This window comes from Physella acuta, unplaced genomic scaffold (assembly GCF_028476545.2).
Source record: "Physella acuta isolate Inbredline_101_S28 unplaced genomic scaffold, ASM2847654v3 ptg000792l, whole genome shotgun sequence".
Classification (NCBI taxonomy): Eukaryota; Metazoa; Mollusca; class Gastropoda; family Physidae; genus Physella; species Physella acuta.
This window is the reverse complement of record NW_026732310.1, coordinates 275,001-297,887: the sequence shown is the minus strand read 5'-3', so window position 1 is coordinate 297,887 and position 22,887 is coordinate 275,001. Positions and strand designations below refer to the sequence as shown.

General features: G+C 35.7%; 2 protein-coding genes across 4 annotated transcripts in view; one reads left to right on the top strand and one right to left on the bottom strand.

Moving 5' to 3' along the window:
- The window catches only part of LOC131950957 (putative carbonic anhydrase-like protein 1), a 41,100-nt gene extending 33,934 nt beyond the window's left edge, over window positions 1-7,166 (top strand). Inside the window, exons 11-13 of the mRNA XM_059313183.1 lie at window positions 3,330-3,369; window positions 3,532-3,598; window positions 6,317-7,166. Of these exons, the coding sequence (XP_059169166.1) occupies window positions 3,330-3,369; window positions 3,532-3,557 (66 nt within the window). The 3' untranslated portion in view covers window positions 3,558-3,598; window positions 6,317-7,166. The remainder of the gene's footprint in view (window positions 1-3,329; window positions 3,370-3,531; window positions 3,599-6,316) is intronic.
- A 4,450-nt stretch (window positions 7,167-11,616) lies between these two features.
- LOC131950958 (uncharacterized) overlaps window positions 11,617-22,887 on the bottom strand; it is a 16,348-nt gene continuing 5,077 nt past the window's right edge. For all 3 annotated transcript variants that reach the window (XM_059313185.1, XM_059313184.1, XM_059313186.1), the window contains exons 3-8: window positions 16,598-16,760; window positions 15,283-15,442; window positions 14,568-14,697; window positions 12,975-13,027; window positions 12,310-12,375; window positions 11,617-12,199 (exon numbers count right to left, since the gene is read on the bottom strand). In XM_059313185.1, coding sequence (XP_059169168.1) covers window positions 12,071-12,199; window positions 12,310-12,375; window positions 12,975-13,027; window positions 14,568-14,697; window positions 15,283-15,442; window positions 16,598-16,760 — 701 coding nt within the window. In that variant the 3' untranslated portion in view covers window positions 11,617-12,070. The remainder of the gene's footprint in view (window positions 12,200-12,309; window positions 12,376-12,974; window positions 13,028-14,567; window positions 14,698-15,282; window positions 15,443-16,597; window positions 16,761-22,887) is intronic.

The window sequence follows — 22,887 nt, the reverse complement described above, 5'->3', positions numbered from 1 at the left end:
ACAAAATATTCCTCAAATGTCAAAATATCGTATTCAGACACAGCTACTTCTGTATACAGATTACAATTTAAAGTAAGTTAGGTATAATTCTAATTTAAGTTTATTTTTTTTTAAAGGGAAGATAATCAGTTTATTTTTTGTATGAACGAAAGTAATTAGAGTTCTCCACCGTGGTTAGACCCAGGGCCGGCGCATGAAAAGACGAACTAGGCGGTCGCCTAGGGCGCTATCCATAAGGGAAGGGCGCAAAAATGTGTCATCTCCAATAATAAAAGTACCTAATAATGAATAACTTTGATTACATTATATGAACTTTAAACTTTAGGGTAATATACAAAAGCAGCCTCCTCTTAGTTACCTCCACTAAGTTTTAAATCGTTTCAAACTAAATTATCTGCCCCTAATAACCGTCACTAAACCCGGCTCTACGATTGTAAACATTTAGCGTGAACCACAGCTCACCAAACCATGTGGGGGAGGGGTGGTAGGGATATGCCTAGAGAGGAAGAGATGGGGCTGCTAGGCGCGCTTACAGCTTAGTGTTTTCTATGGTCTCCAAGAAGAGAATTATATATATAGATTCCCGTTGGTGAAAATGCGCAACCAGACAGTTTTTACAAGCTTTTATTGTATTCCTCTGTCGTCTGTCGTCAGTCTGTCTGTCTAGATCGAACCGCTGGAGTGAAAATTCGGACAGTTCTACTTGACCGATACGATTCACATTTGGCACGGGGGTCAAGACATGAAGACAATGCAATCTGAAATTAAATTTGACATAATTGGATGCCTAATTAATTTTTTATGAATTAATTAAAATTTGGACCGAATTAGTAGGCTTTTATGTACTAATGCACTAAAAAGTAGAAAATAAATTATAGACTACTATTTAAATAAAGAAAAGCGTGGGTGTCTTCCTTAACATTAGTAAAGGTATCCAATAGATACTAAAGTGACCCACGCTTTTCTTTATAGTTATTTAAATAGTAGTCTATAATTTATTTTCTACTTTTTAGTGCATTAGTACATAAAAGCTTGTTATTAAAACGTTTTTTATGAAAGTTTTTTTTTTTATTTTGGTGTCAAGAAATTGATGCAGAAAACAATTATTAAATAATTTATTTCGTCTCTATATAATACAGTAATGACATTTTTATATCGAAGTGTCTACTCGGAATAAGATTTTTCGGCAAAAGATAGTTCTGCGCATGCGCAGTGACCTATGGCTAGGGTTAGGGCTAGAATGAGGGTTAGGGGTAGGATTAGGGATAGGGTTAGGGATAGGATTAGGGCTAGGGTTAGGGTTAGGGCTAGGGTTAGGATTAGGGTTAGGGATAGGATTAGGGATAGGGTTAAGGATAGGATTAGGGTTGGTATTAGGGTTCTGCGGTTGTAAACACACGCATGCGCAGTACCATCGAAAACATCGCCGCTAAGGCAAGTCGTAGTTTCTCTCCATTGCGCATGCGTATCGCATGCGTATCTTATTCCGACTAGAATCGGCCTTTTTATATTATCTACCGCGTTTAGCGCCCCCTTTGGATCGGTGCACGTGCAAATTTTATAGGGTTAAGTCTCATTTTCTCTCACTTTGAATTAGAAATCTCGTTAGCCAGGGAGAGATTTAGATTTTTAAACAAAATTTATTGTTTGCACCACAAGATCCTAAACAGAATTAAAGTAATTCTAATACACACACACACACATATTTATATATATTATGTGTATATATATATATACTAGTCGTCCCGGCCAGGCCCTGCTCTGGCCTCTGTGAAAAACCTATCAGTAAAGGACTTTGACATGTGTGTGATTACAAAATCAGCATATACCCGGCATAGCCCACCCTAACCACAACCAACCAAAACCAAAACACACAAAAAAAGAACCGCGAACATAACACAAACAAACACAACACAAACACAACCACAACCACAACCACAACACAAACAAAACACAACACAAACAAAAACACAACACAACACAACACAAACACAACACAAACCGGGACGGCTATATTAAAATTGTATATCTTCTTTTAGTTGGGTGCAGGTGTCTATAAAAGAGCTTTTTGAAACCTATCTGTAAAGAAACATGACATGTGTGTTTAATAATCGGGATATACCCGGCACTGCCCACCCTAACCACAACCAACCAAAACCAAAGCAAAACTAAAAAAAGGAAACATAACATAAACGCAAACACTAATACAAACAATAACACAAACCCAAACCCAACCAAAAACACTAACGAAAACACAAAACCAACTACAAACACAAACACAAAAACAAACACAAAGAAAAAAACAAACGAAAACGAAAAAGAAAGAACAAAAACGAAACAAATCAAAACGCAAACCCAACCACTAACGCAAACCCAAATCGTACCATGCTGGGGCGCCGGCGGAATCGCCTGTTTCAGCTTAATAAACTACTATAGTACCCCAACTTATTTATAGTCTTTTGCACTCACTTAAATGAACATAGGCGCCAAACCGAACACGGGAATGCCCGGGGCCCCAAATAGCACTCGGTCTGGGCGCATGAGGACTCCCGGATTCGATTCACTTAAAGACTATAGTAACCTTTCTTATCCATACTCTATCGCACTGTTTAAAGCGAAATTATGCACCTTAGCGCTTACAGGATAACCCAGGGCGCCAAATTGAACGCTGGTGGGGCGCCAGCGGACGCGCCTGTTTCAATTTAATGAACATTTATAATACTCCAAGCTTATCCGTAAACGGAAAGAAATAAACATATAGGACATGTAGGACCTGGCTTATTTACTGTTATTGATTTTAAAAAAATAATTAGTAAACAGTAAGTTCAGTGTATTGAATAAATAAAAGGCAGTATTAAAAATACCTAAAACATTGCACTACAACATTCCAATGTAACATTTTTCGGGCAAACGGCCTGCGGGCAAGTGGCATTCGGGCATTTGTCGCATTCGGGCAAGTGTCCATTCGGGCGTTTGTCGCATTCGGGCAAGTGTCCATTCGGGCGTTTGTCGCATTCGGGCAAGTGTCCATTCGGGCATTTGTCGCATTCGGGCAAGTGTCCATTCGGGAAATCGGCCTTCGGGCAAACGGCATTCGGGCAAGTGTCTTTCGGGAATTTGTCGTAGACCCGTTTTGGCTAAACCGGAATGTCCACAAAATAAAAAGCTAGATTTTCACGTCCACCATTCACAAATTAAAGTAATATGTTGCTAAAAAAAACCTTCACAATTTTTAAAAGTAGCTCGTAAATACTTGTGTGTGTGTCTTAAGTGTTGAGTTCATTGACAAAATATCTTTAATTGTTTATTCTATCTAAATTTTTCTTCAGCCTTCGTCTTGTGGGATACAAAAATTTGCGTTTTATGAAGGTAAGACTACCCTGGATTTAAACCAAATTTAAATAATGAACTAGCCTTAAGAAGTTTATGAAAGGGGAGACTACTTTTACATGTGTTTTAATCAAATTTAATAATGAACTAGCTCTAAGAATAACCAAAAAAGCTAACGCTGCAATGCTATTTCTAATTTAGTTAACGACAGGTACCGACTAACTTAGCACCAATAGGACTGACTACACCAATTTGCCTTGAATGTTAGGTAAGTCGAATTGTGATTAGAGTTCGTCCATTAATGACGTAATACTCAGGAGTGGGGGGGGGGGGGGGGGAAACATGTGTGACGAAAAAAAGATGGTTTTACTTTAAATTTGACGTCATTTTAAAAAGTATTTTTTTCAAAGTGAATTTTAGCAGTTATTTTGTACATTTTTGTGTTGTAAATTGTAATTATTTTAGCAGTTATTTTGTAAATTTTTTATTTGTTAATTGTAATTTTTAAAAGTGTAAGTTGGGTTGGCTGAAGTGTGACGTCATTTTATGGGACTGTCTGAAGTTGTGTGTTTGTGTGACTATGGGGGTGGGGGGGGGGGGGCGAGCTAAATACGTGACGTTATTTATTGACCACTCAACATTTGCATCATTTATTAAAAATATGACGGGGGGGGGATAAGAAAAGGAAGGAAACGATAACTGTTTGCTATCAGAGGCCAAACGAACCATTCCAGCGCCCGGGGTCAGCTATCAATTTTACGTCTCCGCCCATTTATACATATTTACGCTGGCGAAAAGCGCCCGCCCCATTTACAAAGGTTAGGTTCATTTTTTTACCAGTAACTGTCCCTTAAATAGTTTTTATTTTGGTGTCGCACATTGATGCTGAAAATATTTTAATCAGTCTGAGAATGAGCGTTTTTTTTTCCTACCACGTTTGGTTACTCCTAAGGGTCGACGCCCTTGGCAGTAGCCCAACCCGCACTCCCCTAGCTACGCCTCTGTTTAATGCGACCTTTCTCTAACATGACATAACACTTTTTGTTTAATGTGACCTTTCTCTAACATGACATAACACTTTCTGTTTAATGTGACCTTTCTCTAACATGACATAACACTTTCTGTTTAATGTGATCTTTCTCTAACATGACATAACACTTTCTGTTTAATGTGATCTTTCTCTAACATGACATAACACTTTCTGTTTAATGTGACCTTTCTCTAACATGACATAACACTTTCTGTTTAATGTGACCTTTCTCTAACATGACATAACACTTTCTGTGTGACCTTTCTCTAACATGACATAACACTTTCTGTTTAATGTGATCTTTCTCTAACATGACATAACACTTTCTGTTTAATGTGACCTTTCTCTAACATGACATAACACTTTCTGTTTAATGTGATCTTTCTCTAACATGACATAACACTTTCTGTTTAATGTGATCTTTCTCTAACATGACATAACACTTTCTGTTTAATGTGATCTTTCTCTAACATGACATAACACTTTCTGTGTTAATGCGACCTTTCTCTAACATGACATAACACTTTCTGTTTAATGTGACCTTTCTCTAACATGACATAACACTTTTTGTTTAATGTGACCTTTCTCTAACATGACATAACACTTTCTGTTTAATGTGACCTTTCTCTAACATGACATAACACTTTCTGTGTGACCTTTCTCTAACATGACATAACACTTTCTGTTTAATGTGATCTTTCTCTAACATGACATAACACTTTCTGTTTAATGTGATCTTTCTCTAACATGACATAACACTTTCTGTTTAATGTGATCTTTCTCTAACATGACATAACACTTTCTGTTTAATGTGACCTTTCTCTAACATGACATAACACTTTCTGTTTAATGTGATCTTTCTCTAACATGACATAACACTTTCTGTGTTAATGCGCCCTTTCTCTAACATGACATAACACTTTCTGTGTTAATGCGACCTTTCTCTAACATGACATAACACTTTCTGTTTAATGTGACCTTTCTCTAACATGACATAACACTTTCTGTTTAATGTGACCTTTCTCTAACATGACATAACACTTTCTGTTTAATGTGATCTTTCTCTAACATGACATAACACTTTCTGTTTAATGTGACCTTTCTCTAACATGACATAACACTTTCTGTTTAATGTGATCTTTCTCTAACATGACATAACACTTTCTGTTTAATGTGATCTTTCTCTAACATGACATAACACTTTCTGTTTAATGTGATCTTTCTCTAACATGACATAACACTTTCTGTTTAATGTGATCTTTCTCTAACATGACATAACACTTTCTGTTTAATGTGACCTTTCTCTAACATGACATAACACTTTCTGTTTAATGTGATCTTTCTCTAACATGACATAACACTTTCTGTGTTAATGCGACCTTTCTCTAACATGACATAACACTTTCTGTTTAATGTGATCTTTCTCTAACATGACATAACACTTTCTGTTTAATGTGACCTTTCTCTAACATGACATAACACTTTCTGTTTAATGTGATCTTTCTCTAACATGACATAACACTTTCTGTTTAATGTGATCTTTCTCTAACATGACATAACACTTTCTGTTTAATGTGATCTTTCTCTAACATGACATAACACTTTCTGTGTTAATGCGACCTTTCTCTAACATGACATAACACTTTCTGTTTAATGTGACCTTTCTCTAACATGACATAACACTTTCTGTTTAATGTGATCTTTCTCTAACATGACATAACACTTTCTGTTTAATGTGATCTTTCTCTAACATGACATAACACTTTCTGTTTAATGTGACCTTTCTCTAACATGACATAACACTTTCTGTTTAATGTGATCTTTCTCTAACATGACATAACACTTTCTGTTTAATAAACGACGTATTGGTTTTAGATGACTTTCGTAAACTTTAAAAATAAGTCGTCTCAATTATTCAGAAACGTTCGAGATATTTCTATGTATTTTCTTGTCTAGCTCCGTCCGTCTTCCAGTAAAGAAAGAACACTTGAAATACGATGAACGCTAGGCTGAAAGATGCAAGAACAATATTGATGTAAGCACATTGCAAGCTGGCACCGTGCACACTGCACATAACATGTGTGCCGAAGACGTGTATTATATCCATCTAGATTTTATATTATATGTAAAAAAAAATTCTGAGCACATTACAGAATAAAATATGATAAAACAGTTTGTATGTTGTTGTTGTTGATATTTGTTTCCCCTAGGAAGTGCGCATTCGAATTTTATAAGTTTAAAATTAAAACCGTAACACTTTCCTAAAACTGTAACATATTTCAACGAAAACACCTCCAACATGTTATAATGTATAAACTGTAACACCTACTCTAACAGTTGAATCTGTAACAACGTATGTAGCAGCTTAAATTGACTATTGTAGCAGTTTCAACCCACTATGTAGAACAAATATTTGGATACAAATTAAATGTTGGCCTTTCAATGTTATCAGTACAAATGTTGATGTACTGCTTAATCTGTAGCTTTATTCTTTTGTAAGTATCAGTATGAGTACATGTTTACTTTTATTATGCTATTCTTTACATAGATATTTCATGTTTACTTTTATTATGCTATTCTTTAAATAGATATTTTATGTTTAACTGAATTGAAAATTGCTGAGAAGTCGCAGGTAACCTGCGCATCGAGCTTAAGGTGCACCTAACTCCACATGATAATTGTTACTTAGACTTAAGGTGCACCTCACTCCACATGTTACTTAGACCAAAGTAAACCAATAGCTGATTGGTAACCTATGTAAGATGTTCAATGTAATGAAAATATCAGTGAAATGTATGTATAGAATAATGTGTATATATATATTGTGAATCATGAAATAAACTATGTATAATAATCAATTTTTGTTTTGTTTTAGGAAGCCAAATGAAAACATTGAGAACTAGTTCTTTAATCACAAGTTATAAAACTTGACAACAAATTTCAAAACTTTAAGACGGATATTTTATTTGGACAATAGCCAGCATAAAAATCATCAAAAAATGAAATGATGAGAGTGTAAACAAAAGAAATGTAAAATGTAGGCTGAACAAAAGAAACCAATATAAGAAAAGGTTTAGTTAGTTGAACAAAGCTATTAAATCACATTTCATGTACATGTTGTGTTTTTAACAATTATTTGCTATTACTTATCTATTGGTTTAAAGTTCCAGCATTTTAAGTTCATTATATTTCAGTAAGGAAATTTTTCAGATACATTAAAATTAGCTTCAATATTTTGTAGTTCTTAGTTTTATTATAAAATAATTTAAGACAAAATCATTCAAAAATAAAAATTTAGACATGAAGTAGTCTAGCATTATTTATATTTCTTAAATATCTACTTGGTAAAGGCTAAATGAATTGCTGCCTTTTAAGAATCCAAGTAAATAATCACTAATAGTGAATTATATTTTGAAATAATTGATGCTACCACTTATTACAGAATTGTAGGCCTACATACAAGATCACAAATTCCATAGGAAAATATTTCATTCAAATATTCACAATATTTTGAGTTTTCACACTGTGTTTTTGAGCTAAACCATCACTTGTTTGCTTACAATATTAGTTAGGGAACTTTTATTGAATTAAGTACATTTAAATAATAATTAATGCAACTTAAAACACTATAGTAAAACAGTTTAAAAAAAAGTTTGATTAAAAATGCCCAATAAGATATTAAATTTCAATAGCATCGAATAAGACAAAATAAGTAACAATCTTTAATTTTTGACATCACATTTAGAAACAAATTTGGATACATGAATTTGAATATTTGTTGAGCTTTAGTAATCATTTAAAAAATGTTAATACCAAAGTAGCATACTAGTCTTAGGCATCAAGTAAATAAGTAATTTGCATTAAACATTTAAATATTGGAAACATATAAGCTAAAGGACTGGCCTTTAGATTTTGTCAGGTACTTTAAGCTATTTGTTCCATTTTAAGAAAACTGAAAAATACTCAAATCAAAACAGAAGCCACATCTCTTTTAACTATAGTATCATATCATTTGAGCTTAAAATTATTTTTCTAATATGGGCATAAACATTGCTGTTAAAACACAAAATGTTGCCTTAATTAATAGTGTAAATCTTAAATGACGCAACTTAAAAAAATCTTGCAGAATATAAAGATGAGCTGGTGCATAAAAAAAATGTAATACCTGTATGTAAAAATCACGGATGATTTACATGATTTAAGTAATGAAATATTCTAATATATTGTATTAAAAAATGGTACATACTATCAAATATACAGATTATACACATTTAAAATTATTATTTAAATGGATAGAAAATGTGTCACATTTATTATGAATTAACACAAGACCTTTTTACAATATTGTGTTTTAATGAAGTGATTAGCTTACAAACACCAAGCTAAATGGAAACTGATATTTTCTGTTCATTGAAAGCTAAATATCTAAGGGCAAAATTTCAAAAATTTTATTTTAAAAATGTATTTGTCTAACAGTTCTGAGTGGTATGATTCTACTTATGAGTTTTTAGGATTTCTATTATTAAAAATGATTGAAGATTTTAAAAGTTACTTTAACACATTATTGTCACAATTAAACATACCACATAAGTATAAGAACAGTTTTTATAAAGTATGTACCAAAATATTTTGTAATTAGAAGTAGCTGCAAAGAACAAATGCTTTTTAAAAAAATAAATCTAAATATAAAAATGTAGTTGAGGTGTTTAAAGGTTATCAATCTTCAATGAAATGATAACAGTGGTAATAGATGTATAATGATTAAGTTGCTGAGCACCAATAAGAAATGAAACATAGATTGAAGTGATGCAATAGATTATTTATTATTTTTCTATTAATTCTATTAAATGTAAATGTGTAAATCATTCCAAGCAAAGGTAAATGTAGGCATTTCTTTTTTTTAATGTTATATTTTAAAAATAAAAAATGTATGTATAAAGCACTTTAAAAAATATAATAATTTAGAATTAGAATAGCAGAAAATTTGAAAGGAAGGAAAACAATCATAAAACCTCTAGTATGTAGAAGATTTAAGCACCTTACCATCAATTTTCTTAGATTTTTTAAAATAATAATATAATCTATAGATTGTTATTTAAATTTAAGAAATGTGGCACATTTACAACTATAGCATTGTTTTTTTGAAGAGTTAACAATATTATGCTCTCTTTTCAATTGTATTTCTTATTTTCAAAACCTTAGTTCTTTTTTTTAATATTCATACAATTAAAACATTTTTTTTAACTCTTCATCTAATAAATATTGATTATTTTGATATTTACATTGCCATTTATCCAATAATAAGCATGCATGCATAGAATATAAATAAATTTAAAATATTTAGTCTAAACTTAATAGCTAAATAACTCAATATTTCAAAACAAATCAATAAATTTGGTGCATATGATTGCTCTTTATATTTATTTGAGCAATATTGGAATAATGAGACAACATAGTTTTAGGTTTCTCAGTCTTCATTCAGATGAATTTTTTTTCCTTCCAAAATGCAATAACTTTAACAATAAGATTTTTTGCTTTAGAATATATGATTTACTCTTAGACATATAATTAGAATTTGCAACTAGTGACCACTGAGACAGAACAAAACATTGTTGACTTTTATGATAAACGCTTTAATAAAACCCTATAGCCTTATCATATGTTTGATTAGCCACAGCCTAACAAAATCTTTTTTTTAAATGTTCAGTTTAGGTACAGAATGTCTTACAAAGAATATCACTAAAGTTTGAATTTCAAACAAAATATAAGGCACATCTTAAGCAATTTAAAATGAAAAGTATACAGTGATATTATAGAAATCATTCCTTACACTGACAAAATGCTATAATGATTTTAAAAGATTGGTGAAATGATTCATAACAAGTAATAAAAGAAATATGTTTACTGAATGAATGTATTTGCTTTGTTTACTTCAATTATTCTCGGATTACTGAGCAAAATCAAAAACATCTTTTGATAAAAATATTTCAATAAATATATTACAGGTAAATGTTTAAAAATAGACATAATTAATATATTTTTATAATTATATAAGATGTCTTAAAATTGTTTCTTAAGTTTAGTAATAAACATATTTGGGATTAAGTTTTAAATAATAAATTGTTTTTCTTAATTAGCAAATCTGTATAAAAACTTGCTATTGACAAATAATGTTTTTTTTTTAAATACGGTGACTTTAATTACATAATTGTTTTCTAGCCATGTGAACAAAGCTTAATGCAAAAAAAAAAATTAATGCATAAAAATCTGAACATAAAATGAATTTGAAATTAAATTATTATAAAAGTTTTTTTTAATGATAATACAAAAACTTGCTGCTTTATTTATGTTGTGTTTTGGTAAACACAGTCTTATGATTCAAAACATAGCTTTTATTGTAAATGCTGCCTTGAAAGAAAACTTAGTAAACTAACTGAATACAAGTAATGATTTTTAATTTATATTCAACTCTTATTGATTGATCTCCTTGATTGCAAATTTTAAAAGGTTTTAAAAATCTATTTTCACTTGCATAGAAAAACTATTTAAAATATTTGGTAAAATTTTAAGTACTTAGTAGTAATAATTACAAATGTGTCTGCTAAATTAGAATAATTAGTATGAGAAGATTTAAAATATATATTAGAGAATTTGAATTTGTTTTCACTGATGTAAAAAATATGTTAATTAGCAAAAGAAAATCTTCAAGCGTTTATAATTCATTTTAAGAAAAAGAAAACAGGGCCTGAAATTTTCATTTTATTATTGTTCCTAAATTTTTTTGTTCCAATTGTTAATTTAAGTAGCATTCAAGTTTTTTTAGAGACACATAGGTTTTCCTGTCATGTCAATTGTTGCTAATAGTAATATGGTGCCTCCCTAGTAAAATGAGCCTACACATCTTTATAAAGACAAAATACCAGCTGTACATATGTTTAAATCATTAAACTTAGGTGGCTTATGGAAAACATTTTCAATTACTGAAACTTTTAAATTTATAAACTAGATAATTATACAGCACATAATTATCTTGTAAATCACAGTTAAAAACAAAAATCACACAGAATTACAGTTATTTTAACTTGTGAATACTAATTCTTAACAACAATTATTTTTTATATTTTGTAAGATGTTCATTTTTTCAATTGTAGTAAGATGTTAATTTTTCTGAGATTTAAAAATCAAAACATTTAGTTATATTTATAAAATCATCTAATTAAACCAAAATTGTTGATATTGATATAGGTTTTATAGGTTTTAAATTTTTAATTACCATTTTTAGTTAAATAATGAAAATTATTTCAAAGTATTAACTCTGTTTAATCTTTGAAAAATATCTACATTTGAAGGAAATTAAGTTTATAAAAGACCTGTAACTTATCAGCAGATCAAATATCTAGCTTATTACATTTTGAACCTTTACATGAGCGATTATAATATCAAATCAATTATAATATCAAATCATGTATAGCATTTAAACCTCAAGACATGGTTGCTATTCAAATAATGTATATATTATTTAATTAGTGATAACATTTAAAAATTTAAAAAATTGCTCTAAGGAATGGCAAGTATCTGCACTACATCTATTTACAAAAGATACACACTTAGATGAGGATATACATTCAACTTGATTAATCAGAATTAAAAAACAAAATAGAAAGGTAACATAAAACATAAATTATGTTATCAATATGTTATTAATTGTCTTTACATATTTGTGTCAATGACTGAATGTTTAGAGTTGTTTAGCTCTTCTGTGTCGTAGACATTTAGAGAGGTGAAACTTGTGTCTCTCAGACGAGTTATGTTGGCAGAAATTGTTATGATGAAGCAAATCTAGGAGAGAAAAGTGGAAAATGTTTTTGGTAATCTAGTGTAGTATATAGTTGGTCTATTTATAAATATATTTAAAACAAAATGTTTGAATTAATCTAGTTAATACTTACCAAACTGTTGACAATTATCAAAGCTCCAAAGAGTGCAACAGCAAAAGTTATGAGCAGATTTTCCCCCTAAAACACACAGTTTATAGTTATTTTATTTTATGATGGACTTGCAATTCTTATTTCAGTTAAAAAGTTTTACTTTTACACAAGGTTAAATACTAAATACATTTTTTTTAAATTAAATCATGGCAGTTTTGGTTTTACATTTAAAAAATGTATGTTCGTAAACTGTTGTTAAAAAAATCTCATTTAATATAAAAGAGACCCAGATCTGCTAAACCTTTTAAAATAACAAATCAATATTTCAATTAAACCAATAGAAATAGTGATTTTTTAAATATTTTTTTAAAAAGGGAGGCTACTCAATTTTTTTGCAATATCGTCCTTGTCACATCCCTTTACAGAAATGAATACATTGTATGGTAAAGCACTTTTTGTGACAATTGGACGTGGGGGGAGGGGGGATGGCGCCAATTTACTTTATTTTTTAAATTTTGATTTCATGAAGAAATAATTGTTTTTTTGTGCAAATTAGATTTTTAAATCTTATGGTAACATAAAAAACGTTCTGTTTAATAATGCATTATAAAATATCCACAGAACGTGTAAAAGTTCATTATAAAATATCTGCAGAATAGCTTGAAAATAAATTAACCATGACGTACATCTTCTTTAAATTGTTCCAGAGTTGTTCCAGTCAAAGTCTTGCCATCAAATCCTGTTTACAAACAATGAACATTTTACAATCAATACACTTGAGTAAAAGATGTAACAGATGGGTTAGTATGGTCTTTGAATAGGCCAACTCTTCACCAAACCCAGAATTGTCACCTACAGGTCTAAACTGCACCCACAACATTATTACTTTGTATGTATTGATAACTATAGCACACTTAGCACGATTTAAAAATAAAGTGCTATGAAATGTGTCCGCCATCTATCTGCCTAAGTAGAAACAATTCAATCAATAGAACAGACTAATTTATGGATTTGTAAGCCAATATATTTTATGTCTCTCTTTACCCTCTCTCTCTCTCCCTACCCCCTCTCTCTCTCCCTACCCTCTCTCTCTCCCTACCCCCTCTCTCTCCCTACCCCCTCTCTCTCTTCCTCTCTCTCTCTCTCTCTCTGAAAATTGTTTATATAAATATAACCAAACACACAAACACACACAAGTATAGATAAAGGCCACACTAGCTTAAGAACTGCAATATTTGCAATATAGCCTACTGCTAGACAGGTGACTTGATTGAGGTGAGTCTGACTTTTTGTGACAATCCGTGATTGGAAGGGGTTGGGGGAGGGGGCGGGGCTAAAGTTGTGCGAATAAAAACGTTAGGTCTATTTTAAGAGAAAGCTAACCTTTTATTTTATTTGTATGATTAAAATACTAGATATAACATTTTACATTAATCAGTCTAGCATTTTTAGACAGGAAAAAGTAATATTCACTACAGAGAATAATGTGAGCAATTATTGATCTAATTCCCACATTTTATTAAGACAGATGCGAAACAGAACAGTTATTAAGCTAACTACAGCAATGCACCGAATTAATGTCATGCATCTGCTCCATTACCCGAGTCCATCCATTCAATAAGGTTCCCTTGCCACACGCACATTTCGTGCTAGTCTTAAAGCGGGTGTATTGAGCAATATGTTGATGATGCTTCAATAATTGTTCTAGTGACACTGAGAGGAACACGCAAATAGATCCAGACCATCTAGTTGGATCTGTTTCACGTGCTGACGTCATATCAGTGCTGTAGCTGACGTCACACACGGGTATGGTGAATATGTTCTAGATGACGTCACATACTGGTCTAGTGAATATGTTTTTAGCTGACGTCACATACAAGCCAGACTTACCGTAGTTCCTGGGATAAGAGAGAGCCAGACCTACTGTAGTTCCTGGGACCAGAGCAGTAGCGGGGGGGGGGGGGGAGGACATACGTCCGCGGGCGCCGACCTTAGGGAGCGCCAAATTGGGTTGGAAAAATAAATTGAAAGGTTGAGGGGGGTGTGCACATCGAAATCTTGAGGGGGGGGTGCAAATCGAATCAGAGCCAGACCTACCGTAGTTGCTGTGACCAGAGCCAGACCTACCGTAGTTCCTGGGATAAGAGAACCAGACCTACCGTAGTTCCTGGGACCAGAGCCAGACCTACCGTAGTTCCTGTGACCAGAGCCAGACCTACCGTAGTTCCTGTGACCAGAGCCAGACCTACCGTAGTTCCTGGGACCAGAGCCAGACCTACCGTAGTTCCTGGGATCCAGGCTGTCTGTTGAGACGATGTAGAGGAGGTCCACAAGAAGAATGACCGGCGCTGCCAGGAGACACGTGACGAGGATCCAGACAATGGTCAGTATGTAACACGTGACGAGAGCCTACAAGGAGATACGCACGGGGATTAGATCAAGGCGGACTGGTAGGGTTATGTGGACACAATGTTCTAGAGTTCTGGTGGTGACACAATGTTTTCTGGTGGTGACGCAATGTTTTTAAGTTCTGGTGGTGACACAATGTTTCAGTGTTCTGGTGGTGACACAATGTTTATGTGTTCTGGTGGTGACAAAATAATTTAGTGTTCTGGTGGTGACACGATGTTTAAGTGTTCTTGTGGTGACACAATGTTTCAGTGTTCTGGTGGTGACACGATGTTTAAGTGTTCTGGTGGTGACACAATGTTTTATGGTGGTGACACGTTGTTTTACTGAACCTCGTGTAGCAAACAATGTAGAATTAATGACTTCACTATGGCAGTTCAAGCTGATATCTGAGTTGATTACATTTGTTTGTTTTTTTGTATGTTGTTTGTATGTTGTTTGTATGTTGTTTGTATGTTGTTTGTATGTTGTTCGTATGTTGTTTGTATGTTGTTTGTATGTTGTTTGTATGTTGTTTGTATGTTGTTTGTATGTTGTTTGCAAGCTGTTTACAATTGTTATGATGCCTGACTTGCAAGGACTCACCAAAATATTGAGCCCCTGAGCACAGCGGTTCTTCCTGTTGGAGTTGAATAACCTGCGACTGGTGGGTTCTGTTGACAGATGACCAGCGGTCAGCAGCAGACAGCCCATCACAAACATCCCCACAACAACTCCTGTGATGGTCATCTCCATCTGACATAATCTAAAACAATCATGGAGGAACACATTTATAAACCAATCATCTTCATCTGGCATAATCTATTGAGATTTGTTTATATCTGGATTAAGATTTGTTTAATCATGATTGAGATTTGTTTATATCTTGATTGAGATTTGTTTATATCTGGATTAAGATTTGTTTATATCTGGATTGAGATTTGTTTATATCTGGATTGAGATTTGTTTATATCTTGATTGAGATTTGTTTATATCTGGATTGAGATTTGTTTATATCTTGATTGAGATTTGTTTATATCTTGATTGAGATTTGTTTATATCTTGATTGAGATTTGTTTATATCTGGATTGAGATTTGTTTATATCTTGATTGAGATTTGTTTATATCTGGATTAAAAGTTAAAGTTAAAGTTTCCCTTTCAAACCTGACGGTCTATGGGGCAAGCGAAGTAGAGTTCACTTGTTTCTGTGACCTCGGCATATGAAGAGATAGTGTGGTCAGCACTATGTCCAGCCGCCTTTACTTTCCCTAACGTGAGTTAGGTACCCATCAGAGTTGGGTGGACTCAGGGACGGTCTACTGACTTGAACCCGGATTCGAACTCGAGACTTTCGGGTTAGCAGTCCAGCTTATATCTGGATTAAGATTTGTTTATATCTTGATTGAGATTTCTTTTTATCTTGATTGAGATTTGTTTGAATCTTGATTTTTAGTTTCTGCTATCCGTACACAAGAAATCATGGACAACAAACTTGACACAGCGTTGTTGACAACAACCCTCGACATACCCCCCCTCCCCCCAGATGTTGATTGTATTAATACATGGCAAACACTTGAGATGTCTTCATGTAATGTTTTACTGGGTTTATTAAGTTCAGACACGTCCTGTATTCATGAGATGCCTAGTAAAATGTCCAAAACTACTGACGTGTCCTACATGTCCTGTCGTTTCCTACATGTCCTGACGTGTCCTACATGTCCTGACGTTTCCTACACTACTGACGTGTCCTACATTTCCTGACGTGTCCTACATTTCCTGATGTGTCCTACATTTCCTGATGTGTCCTACATTTCCTGACGTATCCTACATGTCCTGACGTATCCTACATGTCCTGACGTGTCCTACATGTCCTGGCGTGTACTACACTACTGACCAACAATCGAATGAAAAGCTTCTTACATCTTGGTGTTGTCCAGCAGGTCACGTGTCCTCCATGTGGCGATGAGGAGACCCCCAGTGCAGCAGCCGAGACCCAGCAGCAGGACAATCCATGAGAGCAGGGTGGGGCAGGGGATCTGACCCAGACAGTCGAGAATCTTCTCACAACAAGTCTTGTTGCCATCTGAAGAAAGGAAAAATTCTAGCGTCAATAAAAAAAAACTAGCACGCGATATAAATATTTAATGGAACAAACCAAAGAAACAACTGAAAAATTAACTGTTACTTTCTGAAGCTCAGCACTTTAATAATTTGATTTCATTGGTTAGCGCAGAAACATTTTTAAAAAACAGCTCGAAAATGGATTATAGCAGAATGTAAGAATTGGGTGATATTATATATTATGACGGATGTAACTACATTAGATCAGAGCTTAACTTGTCTAATGATGAGTGTCTTCACATCAACCCTGAACTTAAGTTGTCTTAATGACGGATGCTACTACATTAGACCAGAGCTTAACTTGTCTTATGATCAGTGTATTCACATCAATCCTGAGCTTAAGTTGTCATAATGACGGGTGTTACTGAAACAGCTCATATGTTGCTTATCAATTCAATGTATTACTATTTAGGCATGAGCTTTTGAAAACAGAACTTGTAAAGTGCCATTAAACAAGGGGTCAATTGACACACGTATAAACCTCCTGGTGTTGATACAGAGGGTCGAACTTCGAGGATCACATGACCACTGGCCTGATGTCACAGGACCACTGGCCTGTTGTCACATGACCACTGGCCTGTTGTCACAGGACCACTGGCCTGTTGTCACATGACCACTGGCCTGTTGTCACATGACCACTGGCCTGATGTCACATGACCACTGGCCTGATGTCACATGACCACTGGCCTGATGTCACAGGACCACTGGCCTTTTGTCACATGACCACTGGCCTTTTGTCACATGACCACTGGCCTGTTGTCACATGACCACTGGCCTGATGTCACATGACCACTGGCCTGATGTCACATGACCACTGGCCTGTTGTCACATGACCACTGGCTTGATGTCACATGACCACTGGCTTGTTGTCACATGACCACTGGCCTGTTGTCACATGACCACTGGCTTGATGTCACAGGACCACTGGCCTGATGTCACATGACCACTGGCCTGTTGTCACATGACCACTGGCCTGTTGTCACATGACCACTGGCTTGATGTCACAGGACCACTGGCCTAATGTCACATGACCACTGGCCTGATGTCACATGACCACTGGCCTGATGTCACATGACCACTGGCCTGATGCTAACGTTTTCAGTTGGTAATATTTTTTCCTCAATTTACACAACCTCACCTCCACAATTGAACAAGCTAATACACGTCATAGACCAGTCATAGACCAAACATTAACTCTAGACCTTACATAGACAATTCATAGACCAACCATTGACTCTAGACCATACATAGACAATTCATAGACCAACCGTTGACTCTAGACCATACATAGACAATTCATAGACCAAACATTGACTCTAGACTTTACATAGACAATTCATAGACCAACAATTGACTCTAGACCATACATAGACAATTCATAGACCAACCATTGACTCTAGACCATACATAGACAATTCATAGACCAACCATTGACTCTAGACCATACATAGAAAATTCATAGACCAAACATTGACTCTAGACCTTACATAGACAATTCATAGACCAACAATTGACTCTAGACCATACATAGACAATTCATAGACCAAACATTGACTCTAGACCATACATAGACAATTCATAGACCAACCATTGACTCTAGACCATACATAGACAATTCATAGACTAACCATTGACTCGAGACCATACATAGACAATTCATAGACCAACCATTGACTCTAGACCATACATAGACAATTCATAGACCAACCATTGGACTCTAGACCATACATAGACAATTCATAGACCAAACATTGACTCTAGACCTTACATAGACAATTCATAGACCAACAATTGACTCTAGACCATACATAGACAATTCATAGACCAACCATTGACTCTAGACCATACATAGACAATTCATAGACCAACCATTGACTCTAGACCATACATAGACAATTCATAGACCAAACATTGACTCTAGACCTTACATAGACAATTCATAGACCAACAATTGACTCTAGACCATACATAGACAATTCATAGACCAAACATTGACTCTAGACCATACATAGACAATTCATAGACCAACCATTGACTCTAGACCTTACATAGACAATTCATAGACCAACAATTGACTCTAGACCATACATAGACAATTCATAGACCAACCATTGACTCTAGACCTTACATAGAAAATTCATAGACCAACCATTGACTCTAGACCATACATAGACAATTCATAGACCAACCATTGACTCTAGACCTTACATAGACAATTCATAGACCAACCATTGACTCTAGACCATACATAGACGATTCATAGACCAACCATTGACTCTAGACCATAGATAGACCAAGCATAGACCAACCATTGACTCTAGACCATACATAGACAATTCATAGACCAACCATTGACTCTAGACCATACATAGACAATTCATAGACCAACCATTGACTCTAGACCATACATAGACAATTCATAGACCAACCATTGACTCTAGACCACACATAGACAATTCATAGACCAACAATTGACTCTAGACCATACATAGACAATTCATAGACCAACCATTGACTCTAGACCATACATAGACGATTCATAGACCAACCATTGACTCTAGACCATAGATAGACCAAGCATAGACCAACCATAGACTCTAGACCATACATAGACCAAGCATGGACCATACATAGACGAACCATGGAGCAATCACAGACCATCCACACACAACCATAGACCCCCTACACCATCCACATATCAACCACAAACCAAACATAGACCAACCACACACCAACCATAGAACAACCACACACCAACCACACACCAACCAAACACCAACCACACACAAACCACACACCAACCACACACCAACCAAACACCAACCCAAAACTGAACACACACCAACCACACACCAACCACAAACCAACCACACACCAACCACAAACCAACCACACACCAACCACACACCAACCAAACACCAACCACAAACCGACCACACACCAACCACACACCAACCACACACCAACCAAACACCAACCACAAACCAACCACACACCAACCACACACCAACCACACACCAACCACACACCAACCACAAACTGACCACAAACCAACCACACACCAACCACACACCAACTACACCAACCACACACCAACCCTAGACCACGCCATCCACCATCAGCCTGCTGCCAGAGAGTCTAGTCAGCTGACCCAGAAAGCTTTCAATTCTCTGGAACAGTTTGCTAACACGGCCTCGCGTAGATCGATGGATCAGAGGAGGCGAGAGGTACAGTGCTAGGCTAGGTCAAGGTCAAGTCTTTTTCTTCATGCTAACAGATATAAACAATATCTTCTCTGGTTGAGTACAACAAAACGGCCTGTAGAGGGGAGGTGTGGGGAGATGATGAACGCACATTGTTTGATAACACGTTTGTGTTTGTTTGGGTCGGCATTGGGGATTAACATCGCATTACAAACACACATTAGCGCTAACAAACACAAATAAATACTTACAAACACATATAAGCACTTACACATATATGCACTTACAAATACGTAATTAGGCTCTACTTGAAAGTAGCACTCTATTATGAATATAGACTACAAAAACACCTACACATAAGCACACAAAAAAAACTACACACAAATAATCACACATAAGCACCTACAAACACAGACACAGTGTCAATACAGACAGGTAGAGTGAGGAGTGTCTAGATAGACAGGTAGGGTGAGGAGTGTCTAGAAATACAGGTAGAGTGATGAGTGTCTACATAGACAGGTAGAGTGAGGATTGTCAAGATAGACAGGTAGAGTGAGGAGTGTGTAGATAGACAGGTAGAGTGAGGAAGGTCTAGAAATACAGGTAGAGTGATGAGTGTCTAAACAGACAAGTAGAGTGAGGAGTGTCTAGATAGACAGGTAGAGTGAGGAGTGTCTAGATAGACAGGTAGAGTGAGGAGTGTCTAGATATACAGGTAGAGTGAGGAGTGTGTAGATAGACAGGTAGAGTAAGGAGTGTGTAGATAGACAGGTAGAGTGATGAGTGTCTAAACAGACAAGTAGAGTGAGGAGTGTCTAGATATACAGGTAGAGTGAGGAGTGTCTAGATATACAGGTAGAGTGAGGAGTGTCTAGATATACAGGTAGAGTGAGGAGTGTGTAGATAGACAGGTAGAGTGAGGAGTGTCTAGATATACAGGTAGAGTGAGGAGTGTCTAGATATACAGGTAGAGTGAGGAGTGTGTAGATAGACAGGTAGAGTGAGGAGTGTCAAGATATACAGGTAGAGTGAGGAGTGTCTACACAGACAGGTAGAGTGAGGAGTGTCAAGATATTCAGGTAGAGTGAGGAGTGTCTACACAGACAGGTAGAGTGAGGAGTGTCTACACAGACAGGTAGAGTGAGGAGTGTCAAGATATTCAGGTAGAGTGAGGAGTGTCTACACAGACAGGTAGAGTGAGGAGTGTCTACACAGACAGGTAGAGTGAGGAGTGTCAAGATATTCAGGTAGAGTGAGGAGTGTCTACACAGACAGGTAGAGTGAGGAGTGTGTATGCCTGTATGGAGGGTCTATCTAACCAGACAGGTAGGACCGGGGTATCTAGATATGATTTACAGTAGCAGACGTCATTAATGGGGAGATAAGCGAAGTCAAACAAACATGCCGGTTCTTTCTCCCAGCCGTCCACTGCTTTTCATAGTGTTCAGCTTCATACGGGTTGGACGTAGCTTACATGTTTTAATCTAGAGCTGTTTCATATGGGTTGGACGTAGCTTACATGTTTTAATCTAAAGCTGTTTCATATGGGTTGGACGTAGCTTACATGTTTTAATCTAGAGCTGTTTCATATGGGTTGGACATAGCTTACATGTTTTAATCTAGAGCTGTTTCATATGGGTTGGACGGAGCTTACATGTTTTAATCTAAAGCTGTTTCATATGGGTTGGACGTAGCTTACATGTTTTAATCTAAAGCTGTTTCATATGGGTTGGACGGAGCTTACATGTTTTAATCTAGAGCTGTTTCATTAAGTTGGACGGAGCTTAAATGTTTAAAATCGGATGTGCATAATATGGGTTAAATGGAACTCAAATGTTTTAACACTTTGTCGGTGCTCAACTTTGTACCACGCGTTGAATGTAGCTATGTAATGCTCTGATACCAGCGCTACATACACAGTTGAGCTCATCTGTTTCCGTGACCTCGGTAGATGAAGAGATAGTGGTCAGCACTATGCCCAGCTGCCATTTCTCGGTAGATGAAGAGATAGTGGTCAGCACTATGCCCAGCTGCCATTTCTCGGTAGATGAAGAGATAGTGGTCAGCACTATGCCCAGCTGCCATTTCTCGGTAGATGAAGAGATAGTGGTCAGCACTATGCCCTGCTGCCATTTCTCGGTAGATGAAGAGATAGTGGTCAGCACTATGCCCAGCTGCCATTTCTCGGTAGGTGAAGAGATAGTGGTCAGCACTATGCCCAGCTGCCATTCGGTAAACCGAGTCGGGCACCCGTCATAGTTGGAGTCACTCATAGCCGTCCTAGGGACGAGCCCGGGATCTGAACTCGAGTCTTAAGGCTGAGCAGTCTGTGCTCAACCACCCGACAACACATTCGTCCCACACAGCTCTTGGAGGTGCTATGGAAGAAATGTCAGTGTAAGCTGGGACTATGGCCGATGTATGTGCTATTTCAATCTTTGATGTCGGTGCTACGTGGTGCTATGAAGACATATGCGCTCAAAGGTGCTAAGAAGATTTTGAATACGTAGTGCTATGTAGATGTATGTGCTACATGGTGCTATGTAGGTGTATGTACTACATGGTGCTATGTAGGTGTATGTGCTAAACGGTGCTATGTAAATGTATGTGCTACATGGTGCTATGTAGATGTATGTACAACATGGTGCTATGTAGATGTATGTGCTACATGGTGCTTTTTTGATCCAACAATATGGAAACCAAATGGCATGAGCCGCTTTTATTGCCAGTAATGGAGAAGCGGCTAGGAAGTGGGCTTCAATTGATTTCTTCTATTTATAGTCTAGCCATATATGGTATTAGCATGACGAAGAATATTACTTGAGCATCTTAATAAATTGCTCGCGCAACGCTTACAGTCTAACTAAAGCCTGCACGTTCTCGATC